At 39.1% G+C, this 18920-nt stretch overlaps 1 protein-coding gene across 1 annotated transcript; it reads left to right on the top strand.

The window, feature by feature from the left end:
• Positions 1 to 32: 32 nt before the first annotated feature.
• Positions 33 to 16964, top strand: LOC311260177 (NACHT, LRR and PYD domains-containing protein 3-like). The gene is made up of 13 exons (XM_084357715.1): positions 33 to 97; positions 611 to 688; positions 3641 to 3766; positions 4681 to 4824; positions 6447 to 6572; positions 7903 to 7948; positions 8312 to 8537; positions 10755 to 12537; positions 12646 to 12819; positions 13689 to 13862; positions 13954 to 14127; positions 14216 to 14262; positions 15287 to 16964. Exons 3-13 carry the CDS (start codon positions 3660 to 3662, stop codon positions 15826 to 15828), a joined length of 3543 nt encoding a protein of 1180 aa, XP_084213841.1. The 5' UTR covers positions 33 to 97; positions 611 to 688; positions 3641 to 3659; the 3' UTR covers positions 15829 to 16964.
• Positions 16965 to 18920: the final 1956 nt, after the last annotated feature.

The raw sequence follows: 18920 nt of genomic DNA, 5'->3' as shown, positions 1-18920 counted from the left end.
TGACCAAAGGATGTATCTGCAGTTTTTGATGCTGCAGCTGCTTTTCTGAGACGCGACTGTGGAGATGTGAGGAAACATCTGCTGATTTTCTTTGGAAGTAAGAAAACAACTTATTTGACTTTTATAATTTCACTTCTGAAATCAGTTTATTTGTTGTCTTTGTGATTTTTTTCAGTTTGACAGATTTTCAGTTGAGACCTCAGTTGAAAATGTTTTAATATAAATATCAGTTATTGAAATGTGAAGTTTAAACTAAAGCAGTTGTGGAAAGTAAGTAATGCACTTCGAGCTATATTCGAATATTCATATTTTATGCTTCAATACTTGTAAATCTAGATTTCACTCTACACTTATTTACTTCAGTTATATCTTCTTTATTTTGAGATTTTATGTTCAATAAGATCTGTTTTCTGTTTCTAAGATATGATCCATTGATATTAAACCACCAGTTAGGTTTTCAGGGTCAAAGTAACATGAAATGGTTGATGATTGTCAGTATACAACCTCCCCGCAACAGTGGACTCTTGACTGCTGTAAAATACAGATGGGAGGATAAAGATGATGATGATGATGATTTATTGTCTTTTTCGCCCTGGACTTCACCTCTCAGGTCGTCCCACCTGGATGTTGAGTGTGCAGACAGTATTCAGGACTGAAGGAAACATCTGGACCTGAGCAAAGTTTATAGGTAAGAAGTCACAGTGATAGAATAGTAATAGAAGATTTTTTTAACAGAACATGTTCAATAAAAACAGATCTGAGTTCAGGTGATTCAGATGTTCAGGGAAACTGTTAAGATCCGGAGAGAGACTCGACACAGACAAAGATCTGACATTAACCGGAAATAACTTCTAGGTGGTTTCTGCAGTGAAGAGGTTTATTTCATATTCAATTCTTAATATTTATTTAAAGCTTTATAAATGATATTCAGGCGCTAACATCGATGTATTTCTTTGCATTTCTTCTGCATAATTTGCACTTTTGTTTAACATGTTTTGTTGTTGAATCGATTTTCCCTCCAACTTTTTTCAAAAAGCTATCTTTGTGTATGTGTATATGTATATGTGTGTATATATTTTGTATATGTATATATTTATACGTGTGTGTATATAGGCTAAATATAATATAAATACATATGTATGTATATATATAATAATAATAAACTTTATTTATATAGCACTTTTAAAAAAACAGTTTACAAAGTGCTTTTGACAAAACAAAGCAAAATTGTAGTGGACAAACGAAGTAGATGGCATTTAAAGTTAAGCAATTTGTAACAAATAACTGAAGAACAGAGGTAATGGAGAAATGGAAATAATTCAAAAATGGGTAAAATAAACAAAACAAATACATTAATATAGTAAACTCAAACGGTAGGAGCAAAAGGATGACATCACAAAAAGTCAATAAAAATGGGTTTTAAGAAGTGCTTTAAAAGAAGTTACCGATCCTGCGAGCCTTATCTCCTCAGGCAGGGTGTTCCAAAGGTCGAGGGGCCCTGCTGGCGAAGGCACGATCACCTTTGGTTTTTAGCCTCGACTTTGGAACGGTTAGAAGGGCCCCGCCTGTGGATCTAAGGCTGCGAGCTGGCTCATAGGGAATTAAAATGTCTGTTATATAGGTCGGAGCGGAGCCAGCCCCACAAGTGCTTTAAAAGTGATCAGTAAAATCTTAAAATCATTTCTATAACGGACAGGGAGCCAATGAAGGGAAGCTAGGACTGGGGTAATGTGATGTCGTCTGTTAAAACCAGTTAGAAACCTGGCTGCTGAATTCTGTACCAGTTGGAGGCGCGACAGTGATTTTTGATTGATGCGGGAGAGAAGTAGTCTAATCTGGAAAAGATGAAGGCATGAATGATATATGTGTGTGTGTGTGTGTGTGTGTGTGTGTGTGTGTGTATATGTATATGTGTGTGTATATATATGTATGTATATATATGTGTATGTATGTATGTATATATGTGTTTGTATATATGTGTATATATATGTGTGTATATATGTATGTATATATATATGTATGTATATATATATGTATGTATATATATGTGTATGTATGTATATATGTGTTTGTATATATGTATGTATATATGTGTTTGTATATATGTATGTATATATGTGTTTGTATATATGTGTATATATATATATATATATATGTGTGTGTGTATATATATATTTACATATATGTATGTATATAATATATAATATATACTATATATGTGTTTATGTGTACATATGTGTATATATATGTGTTTATGTGTACATATGTATATGTATATATATATATATATATATATATATATATATATGTAAATATATATATATATATATATATATATGTAAATATATGTATTTATGTATATATATGTACATGGATCAAAGTTCTCCGTCGCTACGACGGATTTCCGTCATTCAAACTTAACAGAGGACTTGTGAGATCAATGTAGATCGGAGGAGAACTGTTGGCTGATTTATTGACAGATTGTCACACTCTACAGCCAATGGTATCATTAACAGCGTGTGCTCGCCTGACCAATGACAGTGTAGAGACCCACACGGGGCGGGATCTCAACACGGAGCGGCGCTAAAGTTTAGCTGCTTAGCTAGCAAGGACTCGTCGCGCTGCTACGTTATCAGCTGTGTTTAGTCAGCACGTGAGAACTCGTCTGACACGGAGAGTCTCCTGTTGTGTGCTACATGTGTGAAACAACAACTATAGTCTGGACTTTGTCTGCAGTGTATCTGTGTAAACGGCTTCATTCAGCGTCTCTCCCTCCCCTCTGGCACCGTGAGTTACCATGGTTACAGGACCGCCATGAAACTTTATACTGATGATCAATAAGAAGTGTTTGGTTAGTTTGACTGTACAGAGTCATGAATGTTGCCTGATTGTAGCTCAATGCTGAAATCTTGTATTATAACATATAGAACAAAGCCTCAGAGCTTCTTTGATTATTAACATGTTAGTGATGACAGAAAGTGATAACTCGCCATCAGACTGACAAGGCTGCAAGAGTTGCTGCTTGTATGATGTATTTTTCTGTTAAACGATAAGAGGCTCACTTTAAACAATATTATTATTAATAATAATTAATGATAATGATAATGATGATGAGAAGAAGTAGAAAATAGCTACTGAAAAGTTCTGTAGATGGTTGATTATTAGAGTAAAACCTGAGAGAAGCTTGGCAAAAAAAAAGGCACAGATTGATTTCATAGATTGAAAATTACATTGAAAAGACAAAAAACATTTTAAGTGTGAATAGAACAGCTGTTCAGATCATCCTCCTGTAAAACACTGTTGGTCAAATATTTAAACTTGATGTCTGCATTAGAGAACATGGTGTGGGGTGAGGCTGTAAATCTTATCTTATTTTTTTTAGCACGTGTCAAGTAAAATGCCCTGTAACATGTTTCACAAATTACAAATTGGGAATATGACTTGGCTACAGCTTGAAAAAACATTTCAGTCAAAAGATTTTTTTTTTTGCTTTAATCCATGTATGTATATGTATGTATATATGTATATGAAAAGACAACCGAAGCCAAGGAGCACTTAAGGTGTAAAAAAACGTTCTGCTTTCTTTAGATCGTAGTAAAGCTCGGTGTAGTCTGAAGTGTTATTGATCTCCTTCTCATAGATTTACTGAGGGCTTGAAGATGAGTGAATCAGCATCTTCGACTGACGGCTTTAAGTCTGCGAAGGCTGACGGCTCCAAAGATGATCCACCAGTCTTTGAAATTAATCCTCCATGTGCACAAACAAGGTAAGAGACGTTGTTAATTTCATCAGACGAGATGAGACGAAAAATATTCGTCAACAATGGTGTTTTTCATGACGAAGACGAGACGAAATCAATGCCCTTAAACACTGACTGTGACGAAATTAACACGCATTTTTTGTTGATGAAAAAAGATGAGACGAAATCTACTTAATCGTAGCTTCATCTGGGTCGATTTACCTGCTTAAAAAAATAAAATTTGGTGGGATCTTTGGCAACCTATTACCTATCTTACTTCAGACATCACATCAGTGCTTTTGGTTCACATCGGTGTGGCACAGGCCGACAGAAAGCAGCAACACGTGTCTTTGCAGCTGCTCCTCTACTCTCCGGCGTGTTGCGGTAGCCTACTGTCAATCTGCTTTCAAAGACTAAAAAAAGACTATTGACTAAAACTATACTAAAATACTTTGGATTTTCTTTGACTAAAACTAGACTAAAATGCCAAGACTTTTCGTCGACTAAAATGTGACTAAACAAAAAAGAATACAAGCTGACTAAATATGACTAAAACTAATAAGGGCATTTGACAGAAGACTAAGACTAAAACTAAATTGAAAAATAGCCAACAAAATTAACACTGGTGAGAGATGTTGTTTAAAATAAAATAGGGAGGACATTGGAGGAGTCTTAAAACTTACATTTCCTCTTAAAATGTAAAAGACTAAGCACCTCAATTGGGGTTTTAAAAGTTTGTGACACACGGCCTGTGCGTTGTAAACAAACCAGCCAACAATTATATTCGCCAGGTATGTAATGGGGATATTTGTAATAGTATTAACTTTCCATTTGCCATGTAGCTCAGTCAAAATATTGTGTTTTTGTAATGAGGGCAAGAAACAGATTATTGTGTGCATGTAGACGTAGTCATTCAGCCCTGTCACTGACCTTTTTCATAGACTTGCTGAAGACCTGAAGATGAGTGAACGTGGATCTGAGAGAGGATCAGCGTCTTCAACAATCAGCTTCAAGTCTGCACAGAGTGACCGCTCCAAAGGCCGTGTCCCATTCTTCAGCAGTGAACCCAAACTTTTACAAACAAGGTAAGAGCTTTACTGCCTGATGAATGAAACTGATAGATGTTTGTTTGACTCATTTAATCTCAACCTGATGTATATTACATCATTTGGGATGCCAGTATCAGGCATGTTGATGCTAACTACATCCACTACTCCACATTCTGACTGGTTGCCTTCATGAATCATCTGAATTACTTGTATGCAATCTTGAAATTCCTGTTATATTAAGTACATTGGTCTAAATTAAGAGAGTAACAGAATAATGACAAACAAGTTAAGAGATGTTGAAAAAATCATACAACATGGAGTAAATTTGAGGAGTCTTGAAACTTAAATTTCCTTTAAAAAAACTTCATGAGTTTAAAGACGACTTCAGAGTCAGCGCCTCAACTGGGGTTTTGACAACAGTTTGTGACACACAACCTCTTACCTGATTACTGCATATGGTTAGCTCTGTGTGTTGTAACAAACCAGCCAAAAGTTAGATTTGCCAGGCTTGTAAATGGGAATATTTCCCTTAAAAGTGGCCACTGTTAGTTTAAGGATCATGCTGACTTTGCACTCCCCACCTCCGTTGCAGAGGTTTAGAGGAATGATGACATTTGTCATGACCTGGCTCATGAGCCATGACAAAAAGAGAAGACATGGTTTCAACGGAAAAGCTTACAGGTTTATTAAATAATAAACAAGAACTCCAAATGCATGATGGGGTTATGAGGTGCGTGAGTTAGAGGTATCGGTGTGTCAGCAGATGGATGCGTGAGTGTGATGGGTGTAAAGTGTTGGAAAGGTGCAAAACTAAAACTGCTGACAAGGCTGAAGCCAACTAAACAAGACCATGGCACCACCGAGGGGTGAGGATGAGAGAGAGTGTATGTGATTCGCTGGTCTTTCACAACTGGGAGACATCTCAGCTGCTCCCGCTTGTCTTAACTAATTAACCCCGCCCACCGAGTACCTGCAGGAACGCAGCCAAACAACAACAAGCAAGGGGGAAACACACAAAGCAGGCCCTACGGAGGCAGGAGGCCATCACTCATTTAAAAAAAAAAAAGGAAATGAGCAAGCATCCTACACCTCTCCTAACAAACATGATTTTCACATACCACGGATAGGATGAACTTAATTTTACTGTATGTTGCACTGACACACTTTGCTTCTGCTCTGATTAGGTTTCATCACAAAAACCACTTGGTTAAGGTTTGGAAAACATCATGTTTTGTTGGCTTAAAATACCTGTTTTGGTCACTACAAACACAGCAAGAGATGGTTGAATTCAACTTTATCTCTGAGTAGAACTGAGCAATTTATCAAAATATACTCTAAAGCACAATATGGCCAAGTGCAATATTTAAATTACAGGAGCTACAATTTATTGATGAAGGTCAAATGTGTCACATCTTGTCACTATAAATGGAGCATTGTGGTGTTTCCAAGATGCCCGGCCCATAAATTTTCCTGGTGTAAGGGAACAAGCTTGTTTGGGACTGATCCCAGAAAAATCCCTTCTCCATCATTTTTATTGCTAGAAGTATTTTTTTCTGTGTGTGAAAATAAATTGTGAATCATATCACAATATCTGCCAAAATAATTGCAATATGTTATTGTTTTTCATAACATTCAGCCCTGTCACTGACCTTTTGTAGACTCGCTGAAGACCTGAAGATGAGTGAATGTGGATCTGAGAGAGGATCAGCGTCGTCTGCAAAGACTGACCGCTCCAAAGGCCATGTCCCATTCTTCAGAAGTGAACCCAAACTTTCACAAACAAGGTAAGAGCTTTATTGCCTGATGAATGAAACTGATAGATGTTTGTTTGACTCATTTAATCTCAACCTGATGTATATTACATCATTTGTGATACCAGTATCAGGCATGTTGATGCTAATTACTACATCAAGTGGAAGATGTCAACATCCCCTCCAAAAAAATCTCAGTGTGCTGATTTTGTTATTTGGTTCATTTGGGGGCAAAAGCCCACCTTACAACGAAAGCAGATTGTCATCAGCATATGGGTTGATATGATGAAAAGTATCACAAAGTCATAGATTTTAATTGATGACTGCATTATATTCGCTAATGACTCTACAAGTAAAGTAAACAATATTCATGAGATTTACTTGACGTAGATGATGTGGTCAGCAGATGTACAAAAAGCAATTAAAGAACAGATTGTTTTTAGAGATGGACGATCTGACAGTTGTAGATTGGGTTCGATCTTAAAGGCGTCCAGAATCTACTTTTCGGGTGAATCATGGATTCTTCTCGTAGGGTCCTTTTTAATTTTTTTTTCCAAACTTCACATAACCTTATTAACAAGCCGATCCGTGCAATGTGAACAAGCCAAAAGAGCGATGTATCCAACTAGATCTGCTGATTGGATGGATGACTTCACCTGGCTCCTGGATGACATCCTAAAAACAATGCAATGTTGTGTTTTAATAGTGCAAAAGTAGAAATTCATTGGGAATTTTAAGTCTGGGCTCAAATTAGAAATTCAAAATAAATCCCATTTTAGATCCTGGTTCGTTATTTCTATTAAATAGATGGTGATATGAAATTGTGTGAATGTTAAAGACAGTAATACCTACAAACTTGCTCCATGCCACAGTGGGTTAATAAGGACAAGGTTTAAATCACATTTGAATCTTCATTAGGTCAGACTGTTTGAAAACCACAAACATATTTACATATCATGCACATCGTGATATAACAAGCTCTATGGTGGCAGGTGTGGTTAATCATCCAAACTGTCAAGGGTAATAAGATCCAATGCAATTAGATGATCAGTAAAGTAAAAAGTACATGAAGAACAATATATCAGAACATCAAACAAACATGATATAAATAAATGTTAACTCAAATCCATGATCTCATAAATCAAGATCCAAAAATTACATGAATTTACAAATAAATTGAGGTTGGATAAGAGAGAAAGCAAAATCTTAAAATCATGTGCAGAAATGGGCTTCCATTGGATTAAAACGTTTTCTGGATGCAATAGGTAGAATATTTAAATCGAAAGGCACAACAACAGCAACTCATTTTTGGATACTGCTTGTACTAAAATACTAACTAAGATATGGATGCTTACTTTTTCAGTGACGAGAATGCAGCAAGCATGCATCAGAACCAGGACACCCTGAAGGTAGGCAGTGATATAAAAATCCACTTATCTTCATAAGTAATTAGTTTTTGTTCATCATGACAGTTTCTGCAAGTCACAGAGGTTCACTCAGTAGTGAAAGGGTCACACAAATAGTTAAAAGTAGGAAACTATGAGCAGATTTATTGATCCATTTTTAAACAATAGCACAATGGTACAGGTATACATGACACTGTAAAGCAGATTTTGACTCAGCACAGACATTCACTAACTAGTGTTTTTACACAATGATTATAGTGTCATTACAGTAAAATTTTAATTATACAAAATATAACTGTATGATGTAGACCTACACCTGAGGGAATAGGATGCTGATATTTTAAACATTTCCATGATTTTTGTCAGGACTTTGAGTCTAAAGCCATGGCTGTAGTAAAGAAAGCTCTGAGAACCCATAAGAAGGTCCTTTCTGCAAAACACAAAGAATTGTTTGAAGAAGACGAGCAGGAGGACGTACTCGATGATCAACTGGTGGAGATTGATGAAAAAACTAAAGAAGCAGCTCTGACGATTGCCCTCCATATCTTGAGGTCCATGAAGGAGGATGAACATGCTCACACTCTCGAGCAAAGTAAGAGACTGCAAGTTACTTTATGAGTTTGTGTTTGTTAGGAGAGGTCACTGATGTTCAGTGAAATGTTACACGTCGAGTTTCTTACCAATTTGACAATTTCTCAGGTGTCAATAAAGATTAATTGATTGATAAGGTGAAATTTTAACATTAGCATTTAGGGTTGTCACAAGAACCGATACTTCAATACCAATTCGATGCCGACACGAAAAAAATAATACGACACTTGCTTTTTTCTGGTAACGTCAGAACCGAATATACAACTTTTCACTCGGCGAGCCGTGTCGATTCTTGGCAGAACTGATGGGGGCAGTATACGCGTGTGAGCAGCACAGAGCAGTCAGCAGCGCTGAAGAAGAAAACCTGCCGTCTTAGAAAAAATGGCTTCAGCAAGTGAGAGTGAAAGCACAACACGTCGGCTCGTCGACAAGACAGGTACTAAGAGTCGCGTGTGGAAATATTTTGCATTCGAGGCGGATACGGAGCAATTCTAGACTCAAACAAGCCGACATGCAAACAGTGCCTCAGAAAAGAGGAAGCACGTCAAACATGGCCACACACCTCAAGGACAGGCACCCCGACTTGTTTAGAGAATGCAAGTGAGTTTCGAGTGAGTTTCCGTTTACTGTCACTGTTGTGTCACGTCATACGTTAACCCGAATATGCCTACGTTCCGTCATTTGGGCATGAGAGTCAGCTGGGGCGCAGGCTTCTACTCTCGCTCAGTCGCTCACTCATGTAGATGTTTAACGTAATGTAACGGTACGGTCTGCGTCATTATACGTAAGGTGACATGATGAGATACTGTCTGACAGTCTCTTACCTTATGTTATTTAAACTAAAAGTACCTTTTGGCAGTTGGCAGCTGGTACTGCAATTTAAATTCTGTGCAAAAAGATGTTGAAGCACAGTGGTGTTAAATACTTGACAGTTTGAAGCAGTTTTCAATAAATTAGTGAATTTAAAAGTACATGGGTTCTGTTGTTGTTTTTTTAAATTGTGGTATCGAATTAGTATCGAGAATCGTGGAAATTCACAGGTATTGGTATCGACTACTGAAATTCTGGTATCGTGACAACCCTATTAGCATTAGGGATGCACGATATAGATTATTTTCAACCGAATACCATAACTGATAATTAGCAATAACTGATTGCAACCAATAACTGATAAAAAACGCTTATTGTTCGTTTATGTCTTTGTGTTTTAAAAAGTTCCAAAAATATAGTTTGTGTGTACCTCAGGTGAAAAATGCTAAGCTGTAGTGAGGTAAGATCTAAGAGTTTTAGTTAAGAGTTGAGCTCTAAAATCGATGTGACATCACTAAAACCGACAAAACCAAAGAACAGTTCTGACTCTTCAAATATTCATTTATTTTCTCTAGTAAAATACATTGAAAAACATCAAACATACTTTGGCTTTTATTTAGCACTTTATTCTTTTAAAATAAGTGCTTTGACATAATCAAATGAGACCCGTCAATTATATTAAATAAAAGCAACCACGTCATACAGGGCAGGTAGGGACACGTCTGCAAAGCAGCAGCGGCTCGGGAGAGAATCCCTGGACTCCAAATTTACTATTAGCTGGTGAAATTCTTGGTCTTCGCTGGTCGTCAAGTGCAAAAAATTCTGTGCTTTTGTCCGTAATTGCTTTGGCCTTTGGGTTATCTTTAGAAAACTTCCTGCGGCTTTCAAACGCCTGTTGAATAGGCACTTCTGTAGGCAGTGGAGCACTCATGTTTTTCAGTATTTAGTATTCAGTATAGTTGTCTTCCTCTGAAACTTAAAAAAAAATTGTCAATATGGGCGACAACTTCTCTGAGCCGCTAGCATGCTGTAGTTGTTGTCATTCTGCTCTCCCTCCCCCTCTCTTCCTTGTCTTCTGTGTTAGTGGTGATTAGCAAACCAACTTTTAAGCAGCATAATGCCACCTGTTATATTGGGGGAATAACAATAATTAAAATCTCCCGTTATCTGGTGGATAAATTATCGTGCATCCCTTAATAGCATGTTTACAATGCTAGAAGCTCAAGTGAGCCAACTTTTATCTCAAGCAGATGAATGTTGAGGCAAGTGCAAAAACATATAGAGTGAAAGTCAAGTCTTGCAATGTAATGAGCATTTCAACCTCATCAGAACTCATATGAAGGATACCAAGAGGGATAAGCACATGACAAATTGTTGTTGTTGATGTTACACATTTCTGTCCTGTTAGGTCATTATGGAGCAATTTTCATGTACCAGAAGAAACTAAGATCTTCACTGAAGAGAAAGAATGAATGCATATTGGACGTAACTACACAGCAGTGGCCTGTGCCTCTTAAAAAGATTTATACAAAGCTCTACCTGATTGAGGGGGACAGCGGAGAGGTCAACAGAGAACATGAAGTGAGACAAATTGAGTCAGCGTTCAATAGACACAAGTCTTTGGAAACTCAGATCATGTGTGAGGACATCTTCAAGCCCTTACCCAACCAACAAGGCAAACCAATCAGAACGGTGCTCACCAAGGGGATAGCAGGCATCGGCAAAACTGTGTCGGTACAGAAGTTCATGCTGGGCTGGTCAGACGAGAAGACCAATCAAGACATCCAGCTCCTGTTTTCACTTCCTTTTAAGGAGCTGAATTTGATCAAAAATGAAAGAAGAAGTTTGATGGAGCTCCTGTACGACTTCTCTCCAGGCCTGAAAGAATCTCTGATAGAACTGAAGATGTGCAAAGTCCTGTTTGTACTGGACGGTCTCGATGAGTGCAGACTCCCTCTGGATTTCAAGGGAAATGAGAGATGCTGTGATGCTACACAGTCGGCCTCAGTGGACGTGCTGCTGACAAACCTCATTGCAGGAAACTTGTTACCAGAAGCAAATCTGTGGATAACTACCCGACCTGCTGCAGCCAGCTGCATCCCTCGACAGTATGTGGATCGGATGACCGAGATACGAGGCTTCAACAACCTACAGAAGGAGGAGTACTTCAACAAGAAAATTGAGGATGAAACCTTAGCCAAAAGAGTATTTGCAAACATAAAGTCGGCAAGAAGTCTGTACATCATGTGCCATGTACCAGTGTTTTGCTGGATTTCCTCCATCGTCCTGGGAGAAATGTGTGCCAAAGCAGCAGGAGGAAAAATGCCAAAGACTTTGACTCAGATGTACATCTACTTTCTGTCACATCAGACCGTTCGGAAGAAAGTCAAGTACTATGAAGATCAACAACTGGACTCCCAGGAGAATAAGGAGGTGATTATGTCACTTGGGAAGTTGGCCTTCCAGCAGCTGGAGAAAGGCAACCTGATCTTCTACGAGGAAGATCTTAGAGACTGTGGTATTGATGTCAAAGAAGCGTCCGTCTACTCAGGAGTGTGCACTCAAGTCTTTAGGGAAGAGTGCTGTATGCAGCATAAAGTCTTCTGCTTTGTGCATCTGTCAGTCCAAGAGTTTCTCGCAGCTTTGTACGTCCATGTGATGTACACGGTCAAAGGTGTGAACCTGTTGATGGAGGAACCTAAACAGATGACTCAAACCAAGCCTGTATTTGACTTGCACAAAGCTGCAGTGGACAGAGCCTTACAAAGTAAAAATGGCCACCTGGATCTGTTCCTGCGTTTCCTCCTCGGACTCTCTCTGGAGTCCAGTCAGGATCTGCTCAGAGGCCTGAAGATTCAGGTAGAAACCAGCAGCACACAAAGTCACTGGGAAACCATTGAGTACATCAAGAAGGAAGTGAATCAGTCTCATCATCCAGAGAAGTACATCAATCTCTTTCACTGTCTGAACGAGTTGAACAACCACTCTCTGGTGGAGGAGATCCAGAGTGACTTGGACTCAGACCGAGACTTGGTGATGGACGACCGCTCTGCAGCTCAGTGGGCAGCTCTGGTCTTTGTTTTGCTGACCTCACCGGAGAAACCAGAGGAGATCCACCTCAAGAAATACTCCAGAACAAAGGAAGGCCTTCTCAGGCTCCTACCAGCCATCAAAGCATCCAGATCAGCAAAGCAAGTGTCTCACATCATTTTCTAATGATTAATTTTTAAGAATTATCACTTGAACCTGTCCACCACAGATTTTTAATTACAAGTTAACTTTGTCTTTCTGTTTATCAGGTTGAATGACTGTAATCTCACTGCAGACTGCTCTAAGGAGCTGGCCTCCACTCTCAGCTTGAGCTCTAATGAGCTGAATCATTTAAACTTGAGTGACAACAGCTTACAAGACTCAGGAATCGAGCATCTCTGCCTCGGACTCCAGAGCCCAAACTGCAGACTGAAGACATTGAGGTGAGTCGAGCCGACGATAATGTGACTTAACAAAACATCTGGAAACGGTCCCACGTCTAAGGCCCAGGCCTTGAATCTTCCCACCAACGTGTTTCACTGTGGGTTTGAAACACTGTGGTATCATTCTCTCTCCTGTTCGTCTCCTCATATACATCCTTCTGTTACTGACACTAATGTCAAGCTTGGATTCATCAGTAAATACTTTTTTCATCATCCACTGTGAAATTCTGGTATGTCTTAGCCCACCTCAAGTGTTTGTCCTTGTTTTCCTCCTGAGAAGTGGTTTAGACGCTGCTCCTCATCCTACATTACACTACAAGAAAGCTTTTTGACAGGATGACTGCTGATTGGAGTCTCGTGTTGTTTATTTAGCAAAGTTTGTGTCTGTGATTCTACCTCTGGGGAACTGAGCTCGATGTTTTGGTCTTCTGATGGTGTTGTGGCACTTTGGATACAACTGATCCAGTTTCTGTAAAGTGTTTTGGGGTTCCTGCACTGCCCCCTTAGAAACCTTTAGTGTAGACATGATTTAATGCTGACAAAGGCCTTTCTGATTTTTTTTTTCAGGCTTACTGACAATATTCAAGATTTCAGTCTTGGACTTTTAGACCCCACAGTATTATCAAGTTTTTCAAACTGTGACAAGTTTTTTTCATATTTTTGAGGTGTGAATTAGCTTTGTGGTATTTCTAGTAGCATGTGTGATGAAACCAAAAGACAGAGGTTAGGCTTGTGCTTTGCTTTGTGATCAATAAGATATAACCAAAAGATACCGAGGCACCAAGTTTATTTACATTATATTTCATTTATTATAATTGTTGTTGTTGTTATTGTGATTATTATTCTTAATATGCTGTTTGTCCTTTCAGGCTGAACCGATGCGGACTCACCCAGACAGGCTGTGAGAAACTGGCTTCAGTCCTGAGCTATCCCACATCACATCTTAGAGAGCTCGACTTGAGTGACAACGACATTGAGGACTGGGGAGTGCAGCTGCTCTCCACTGGACTGGGAAATGTGTGCTGTAAACTGGGAACTCTGAGGTATCCCTCACAGAAGACTATTAATCCTTGTTTAGTATTTTTGAAGCGTATCAACTGTCAGTTAAGGATGAATTCTGTCACTCTGTCACAGGTTGTCGTTCTGTAACATCACAGAGAAAGGTTGTGTCTTTTTGGCCTCGGCGGTGAAGTCCAACCCATCGCACCTGAGCGAGCTGGACCTGAGCTACAATCACCTCGGAGAGTCAGGAGTGAAGCTCATCTCTAAAGCTCTGGAGGAAGGACGATGTGAATTTACCAAACTCAGGTAAAGAACACAGTCTAATGCTGGTTTTGTTTTGTGTCTTTACTGCTGGGACGTTATCCAGGCTGACGTGTTTCTATCTGCCCCACAGAGTCGACCACAATGCAGAACACTGGTTTAAAACAGGACTGAGACGACGTAAGTTGGGAATTTTTGTGTAAAAGTCAGTCATTGATGAGTAGAAACCTTTCTGATGATGTTTGGAAACTGAAACTGAACTTTTTGATTGTGGTTGTAGACATTTTTCATGCAGTGAACTGCACAGGCAGATGTCGAGGTGAAGAACAGCACAACACAAAGTGCAGCTTCTTTTTCTAAAACCAAGATTTTTATATATCAGACACCTTATTTAGCATTATTCGTTCATCTTTTCAAACATTTCTTTGTTTAATTCTTTGATTCAAGCCTTTCGACCATCGAGGCGTTCAGCAATCCAACAAAAGGAGTTTTATCAGCTGCACACCAGTTCTGTTTTGTGATTGCAAAACCTGAAGCAACATCCCCTGATGTTAGCTCACCATGGAGCAAACATGCGCATAAAGAATACATTTATTCCAACCAGAAAGAAACAATCAGATTAAGTGTTTATTAGGAGCTAATATTTTTCTATTGACATGGGGCTGCATATCACCAGAGTCATCAGCTAGCTAGCTTAATAAACTGTGCAGCTCGTGGTCTGAACTGGGAGCTTGGAGCACAGAGGAAGGACCAGTGTTCACACTGCTAGCACAGGAGATTTGGACCTGGCCGGACGAGGCTAGCTTGTTAGCCAGCTAACTCAAGTGGCTATCTCTGCAACGCAATGTCAAAACTGTAACTTCTTCACATTATAATGATAATTTCAGTTAATCTTTGTTTTAATACTTTCATGTAACATTCTCACATACTGCACCTTTAAAGGTTTACACCAGCCCTCTCATCTGATTTGAAATTCATACTGATCACTGTGTTCTGAGTGAGGTGGTTACATGAGGCATTTCTATCCTGATTATTAGTGGAGTATTAGGGTCCATGTAAACGCAGCTACTGTTAACCTGATCTAGTTTGAGGTTTCCTGAGATAAGGACACCCACCAGCCATATAGGAGCAGGTATAATCTATGGCTGAGTTGTATAAATTGTTGTTAAAGATGTCTAACTCGTTGACTTCTTCCTTAAACCAGATGCTTGTGAGCTAAGAATGGATCCTAACACTGCTCACAAACTCCTCATCCTCTCCGACGACCAACAGAAAGTTCTCCAGGGTGCTGAGGAGCAGCCGTACCCCGATCACCCTGACCGGTTTGACTACTGGACCCAAGTCCTTTCCCAGCAGGGCCTGCAGGGCCGCTGTTACTGGGAGGTGGAGTGGAAAGGAAAATGGGTCGGGATCGGAGTGGCCTACAACAGCATCGGTCGCAAAGGGCCAGAAACCGACTGCGTGATGGGATACAATGGAGTATCTTGGAGTCTGCACTGCTCTGGGAATGGCTACCGCGCGTTTCACAACTTCGAGAGCGTCATCCTCAGTGTCACTCCGGGTGATTCTCGTAGACTGGCGGTGTATCTGGACTGGCAGGCCGGCATCTTGTCCTTCTACAGAGTTTCTTCTGAAAGGTCGCTCACACACCTGCACACCTTCATCACCAAGTTCACTCAGCCTCTCTACCCAATATTCAGGGTGTGGGGAAAGGGCTCCTCATTGAGTCTGTGTCAGCTGGAATAACTTGGCAAAGAAAGGACTGAATCAAGGATATATATTTGTATTTAAAGGGGTCTATGTAGCAATTTCCATGTATTAATCACTTTTTTTAGTGGCCTTGTGAGCAGATTGTAACGAGACATGAAATGAGACCTTCCCCGTCTCTGTCCTTGTCTATATGAGCCTGTGGATGATTTGTTGAAGTGGTTTAATTTTGCTGGACTGTTGGATTTCTTTGTGAAGAACTCGGGTCGGATTTTGATCGACCGTCCAAAGGATGTGATGTTATGTATGTTCTCAAGTGCCTCATCTCTCTGCTCCACCAACGTTACCCCTTGACAATTAAATTCCCAGTAAAGTTTCCTGTTTCATTGTACTGATATCCTTGTAGACGTTCAAGCTCATTGTTATATGCCATCCAATACACGTGTTTGAAAACCACATTTAGAAAAATATGTATGAATATCAGATGTTTTTTAAAACTTTTTTAGGAACTTCTTCCTCGTGTCCTCTGGTCGTGTCTCTCTTGAACTTTTAGCTAAACTGCCCCCCTATGACTCCTGGAGGTTCTGCTCCGTTGGTCCGTATCCGTAAGCTTCAGAAAACGTGCAGAAATACGGACAGAAGGCTCGTCTGTATCTGTATCTGACTCTGAGGATAAATACATTTTTATCCAAACTCGCCACAGGACTAGATTATCCAGAGAAAAGTGCCTCCTCCCTGATAGTGAGCTAACTGCCACTGGTTTGTATGCATTTATATGTTTTATATAATGTAGGTTTAACGCATATATAGATAAACATACACATTTGACTATACTTTTGTATGTATGTCACCACTTGTAATGAAATGATGCAGATGGATTTAAACATGACAGTTAAATAATTTCACAGGATCAGTGTGTGAGCAGTGAAGCGTCGATGGTGCCACCAGGTGGCAGCAGTGCAGCAATTTCCATATTTTACCCAGAATTCAGTTTGGTTCAAGTTTTCATGTTTTACTTTCTGTGTGACCAGCAGATATTTTATTTCCAGTGACAGAAATATCAGTTCATGTTAAACTGTTTATCATCTGTGCAACGATCCTGTGGACTTATTAACCCGTCATCTTTAATCTCTGGATTCAGATTTTATATTTTAAATAAAGGTAAAGTGAATGTATCATTGGCTCGACTTTAGTTTGTGCACATTTTAACAACATTTTTTAAGGTAATTTTTACTTTAGTTTTATTTTTCTTTGGTGAGTTTTAATCACTGTGTCACAGAGCTTTAGTGCTTCAGGTGGAAATAATTGTTTGACAATAATAATTTCTTATTTTGCTGTTTGTGGCCGGTTGGTATTGAATATATTTGAATATAATTAAATTGTATGTGTTAGTTCAGAAGTGGTTGAATGCTATCGTTAGCTAATGGGTTATTAAATATGTGGTTTAACCTTCATATATGGCCGACGTTTTGGGATTTTCACTGTCCAACGTCTTTTCCGTTATCGATCATTAAGAAAGCAGTGAAATGACAACGATTGGTCAGATTTCTTGTGTTTACAGGAACTCAGCAGTGACATCTGAGCTTCTCGCCATGACCGTGATGTCACAGGAAAATGGCCGCCATGTGAATTTGGTCTATACCGTCTCCTTTTACTACAAAAACATAAAAAGGTCGTCAGGGAGCTGAAAGTTTCTGACAAGAAAACTCATCATCTCTACTTCCTGTTGGCTTCATCACGTTTCATTTCCGGTCAAGAAACATTCAGATATCCGGTTATTTAACTGTGTTTTCTGCTTCAAAGGTGAAGCTGTAACAAGCTACAATATCTTCTCAACCTCATCCATCTTAAAGTGAGTGGGTAAATTTCAAATCTGATCTCCATCCCACAGCTGACGGGTACGAGGTTTGTTGACATGATGTCACAGAACGTATAAAGTTTTTCTGAGGTATTTATTTTCTGCAACTCTCTCAATGTGTGTTCATTGTGCGGTGGAAATAAAGTTTCTGCCATCTTTGTTCCAGCTTTAGAGATTAACTTTGAGTGTTGCAGATTTTTTCTTTTACAGCTAGTTGAGCAGAGTCGGTCCAAAAAGATGGCAGCACTATGTTTTTAATACAATAAGCACTGTCCTCTGTTTTGTGTTTGATTGTAGGAATTCAAACTTCACCAACACCAAACTGAAGGTCGTCTGTGGTGTTTCGGATCTGGAGAACCGAAGCACCGAAGAACAGCGGGAAGGTGAGCAGTGAGCTTGCCTCAGTGGCTTTATTACCCTATTAAGTAACCACAGTTTGGCATTTTAGCTTGAAAAATGACTTATTTGTGTCGGAAATTGAATCATTTTGTGTTTTGGGCTGTCAGTCAGACAAAACAAGAGTCTGGAAGAACCGACTTGGGCTCAGAAACTGAGAGGAAGATTTTCTCTCGAGCACTTTCTGACATTTTAGAGATCAAGCAATTAATGGAGAAAATAATCAGCAGATTAATTGATACTCAAAACAATTGTTAGTTGCATGTAAAATACAGATTTTACTTAAAGTTATGTTTAGAAAGCTGTATTTAATTCAGCATTGCTTACGTCCATATTTACTTCTCTCCGTATCTGCTGCTTTTCTCTTGTTACATCAGAATAAACTGAATATCTTTTGAACACCTCCCTTTAGTTTAGTTTATTTTCCTTTTGGGAAATATTTTTTGTGACTAAAAGGAAACAATACAACAGTTAGTCAAATATACACATTGACCTCACATCATCACCAACAATAAACAACATAAATATTTGTACTCTTTGGGAAACTGTGAAGAACTTTTTCTCTTTTGGATGTTTTATAGATGAAATTATTAGTTGCTTGCAGCGGCGGCACAAAGTAAATGATGCTGCCTCCTCTACCTGCACGACCCTTGACCCTGAAAATAGTCACAAAAAATCAAATTGTCTGCCAATCCTTGATACTGTGTTTTCATGGGACATTTAAAACACAAAGAATTATGCGTTCTCGTATAAAAACATACTGAAATCTGCAGCCAACACTGTGACTTGAGAAAAATATGCACATCATGCTGTTCCCCAGCAGAGGTCTCACACCCTGTTGCACACTCAGGAAGTAACACAAAGTGAACAGGAAACA

Source organism: Pagrus pagrus, assembly GCF_965226575.1.
Source record: "Pagrus pagrus genome assembly, chromosome: 7".
Taxonomy (NCBI): domain Eukaryota; kingdom Metazoa; phylum Chordata; class Actinopteri; order Spariformes; family Sparidae; genus Pagrus; species Pagrus pagrus.
The sequence above is the reverse complement of the archived record's forward strand: the minus strand, read 5'-3'. Positions and strand labels throughout refer to the sequence as shown.

Excerpts from the sequence above, each read along its gene's own strand:
- LOC311260177 (XM_084357715.1), top strand. The coding sequence starts at position 3,660 with ATGAGTGAATCAGCATCTTCGACTGACGGCTTTAAGTCTGCGAAGGCT. Across the intron at positions 13,863-13,953 it reads TGTAAACTGGGAACTCTGAG|GTTGTCGTTCTGTAACATCA; the intron begins GTATCCCTCACA and ends ACTCTGTCACAG. Across the intron at positions 14,263-15,286 it reads TAAAACAGGACTGAGACGAC|ATGCTTGTGAGCTAAGAATG; the intron begins GTAAGTTGGGAA and ends TCCTTAAACCAG.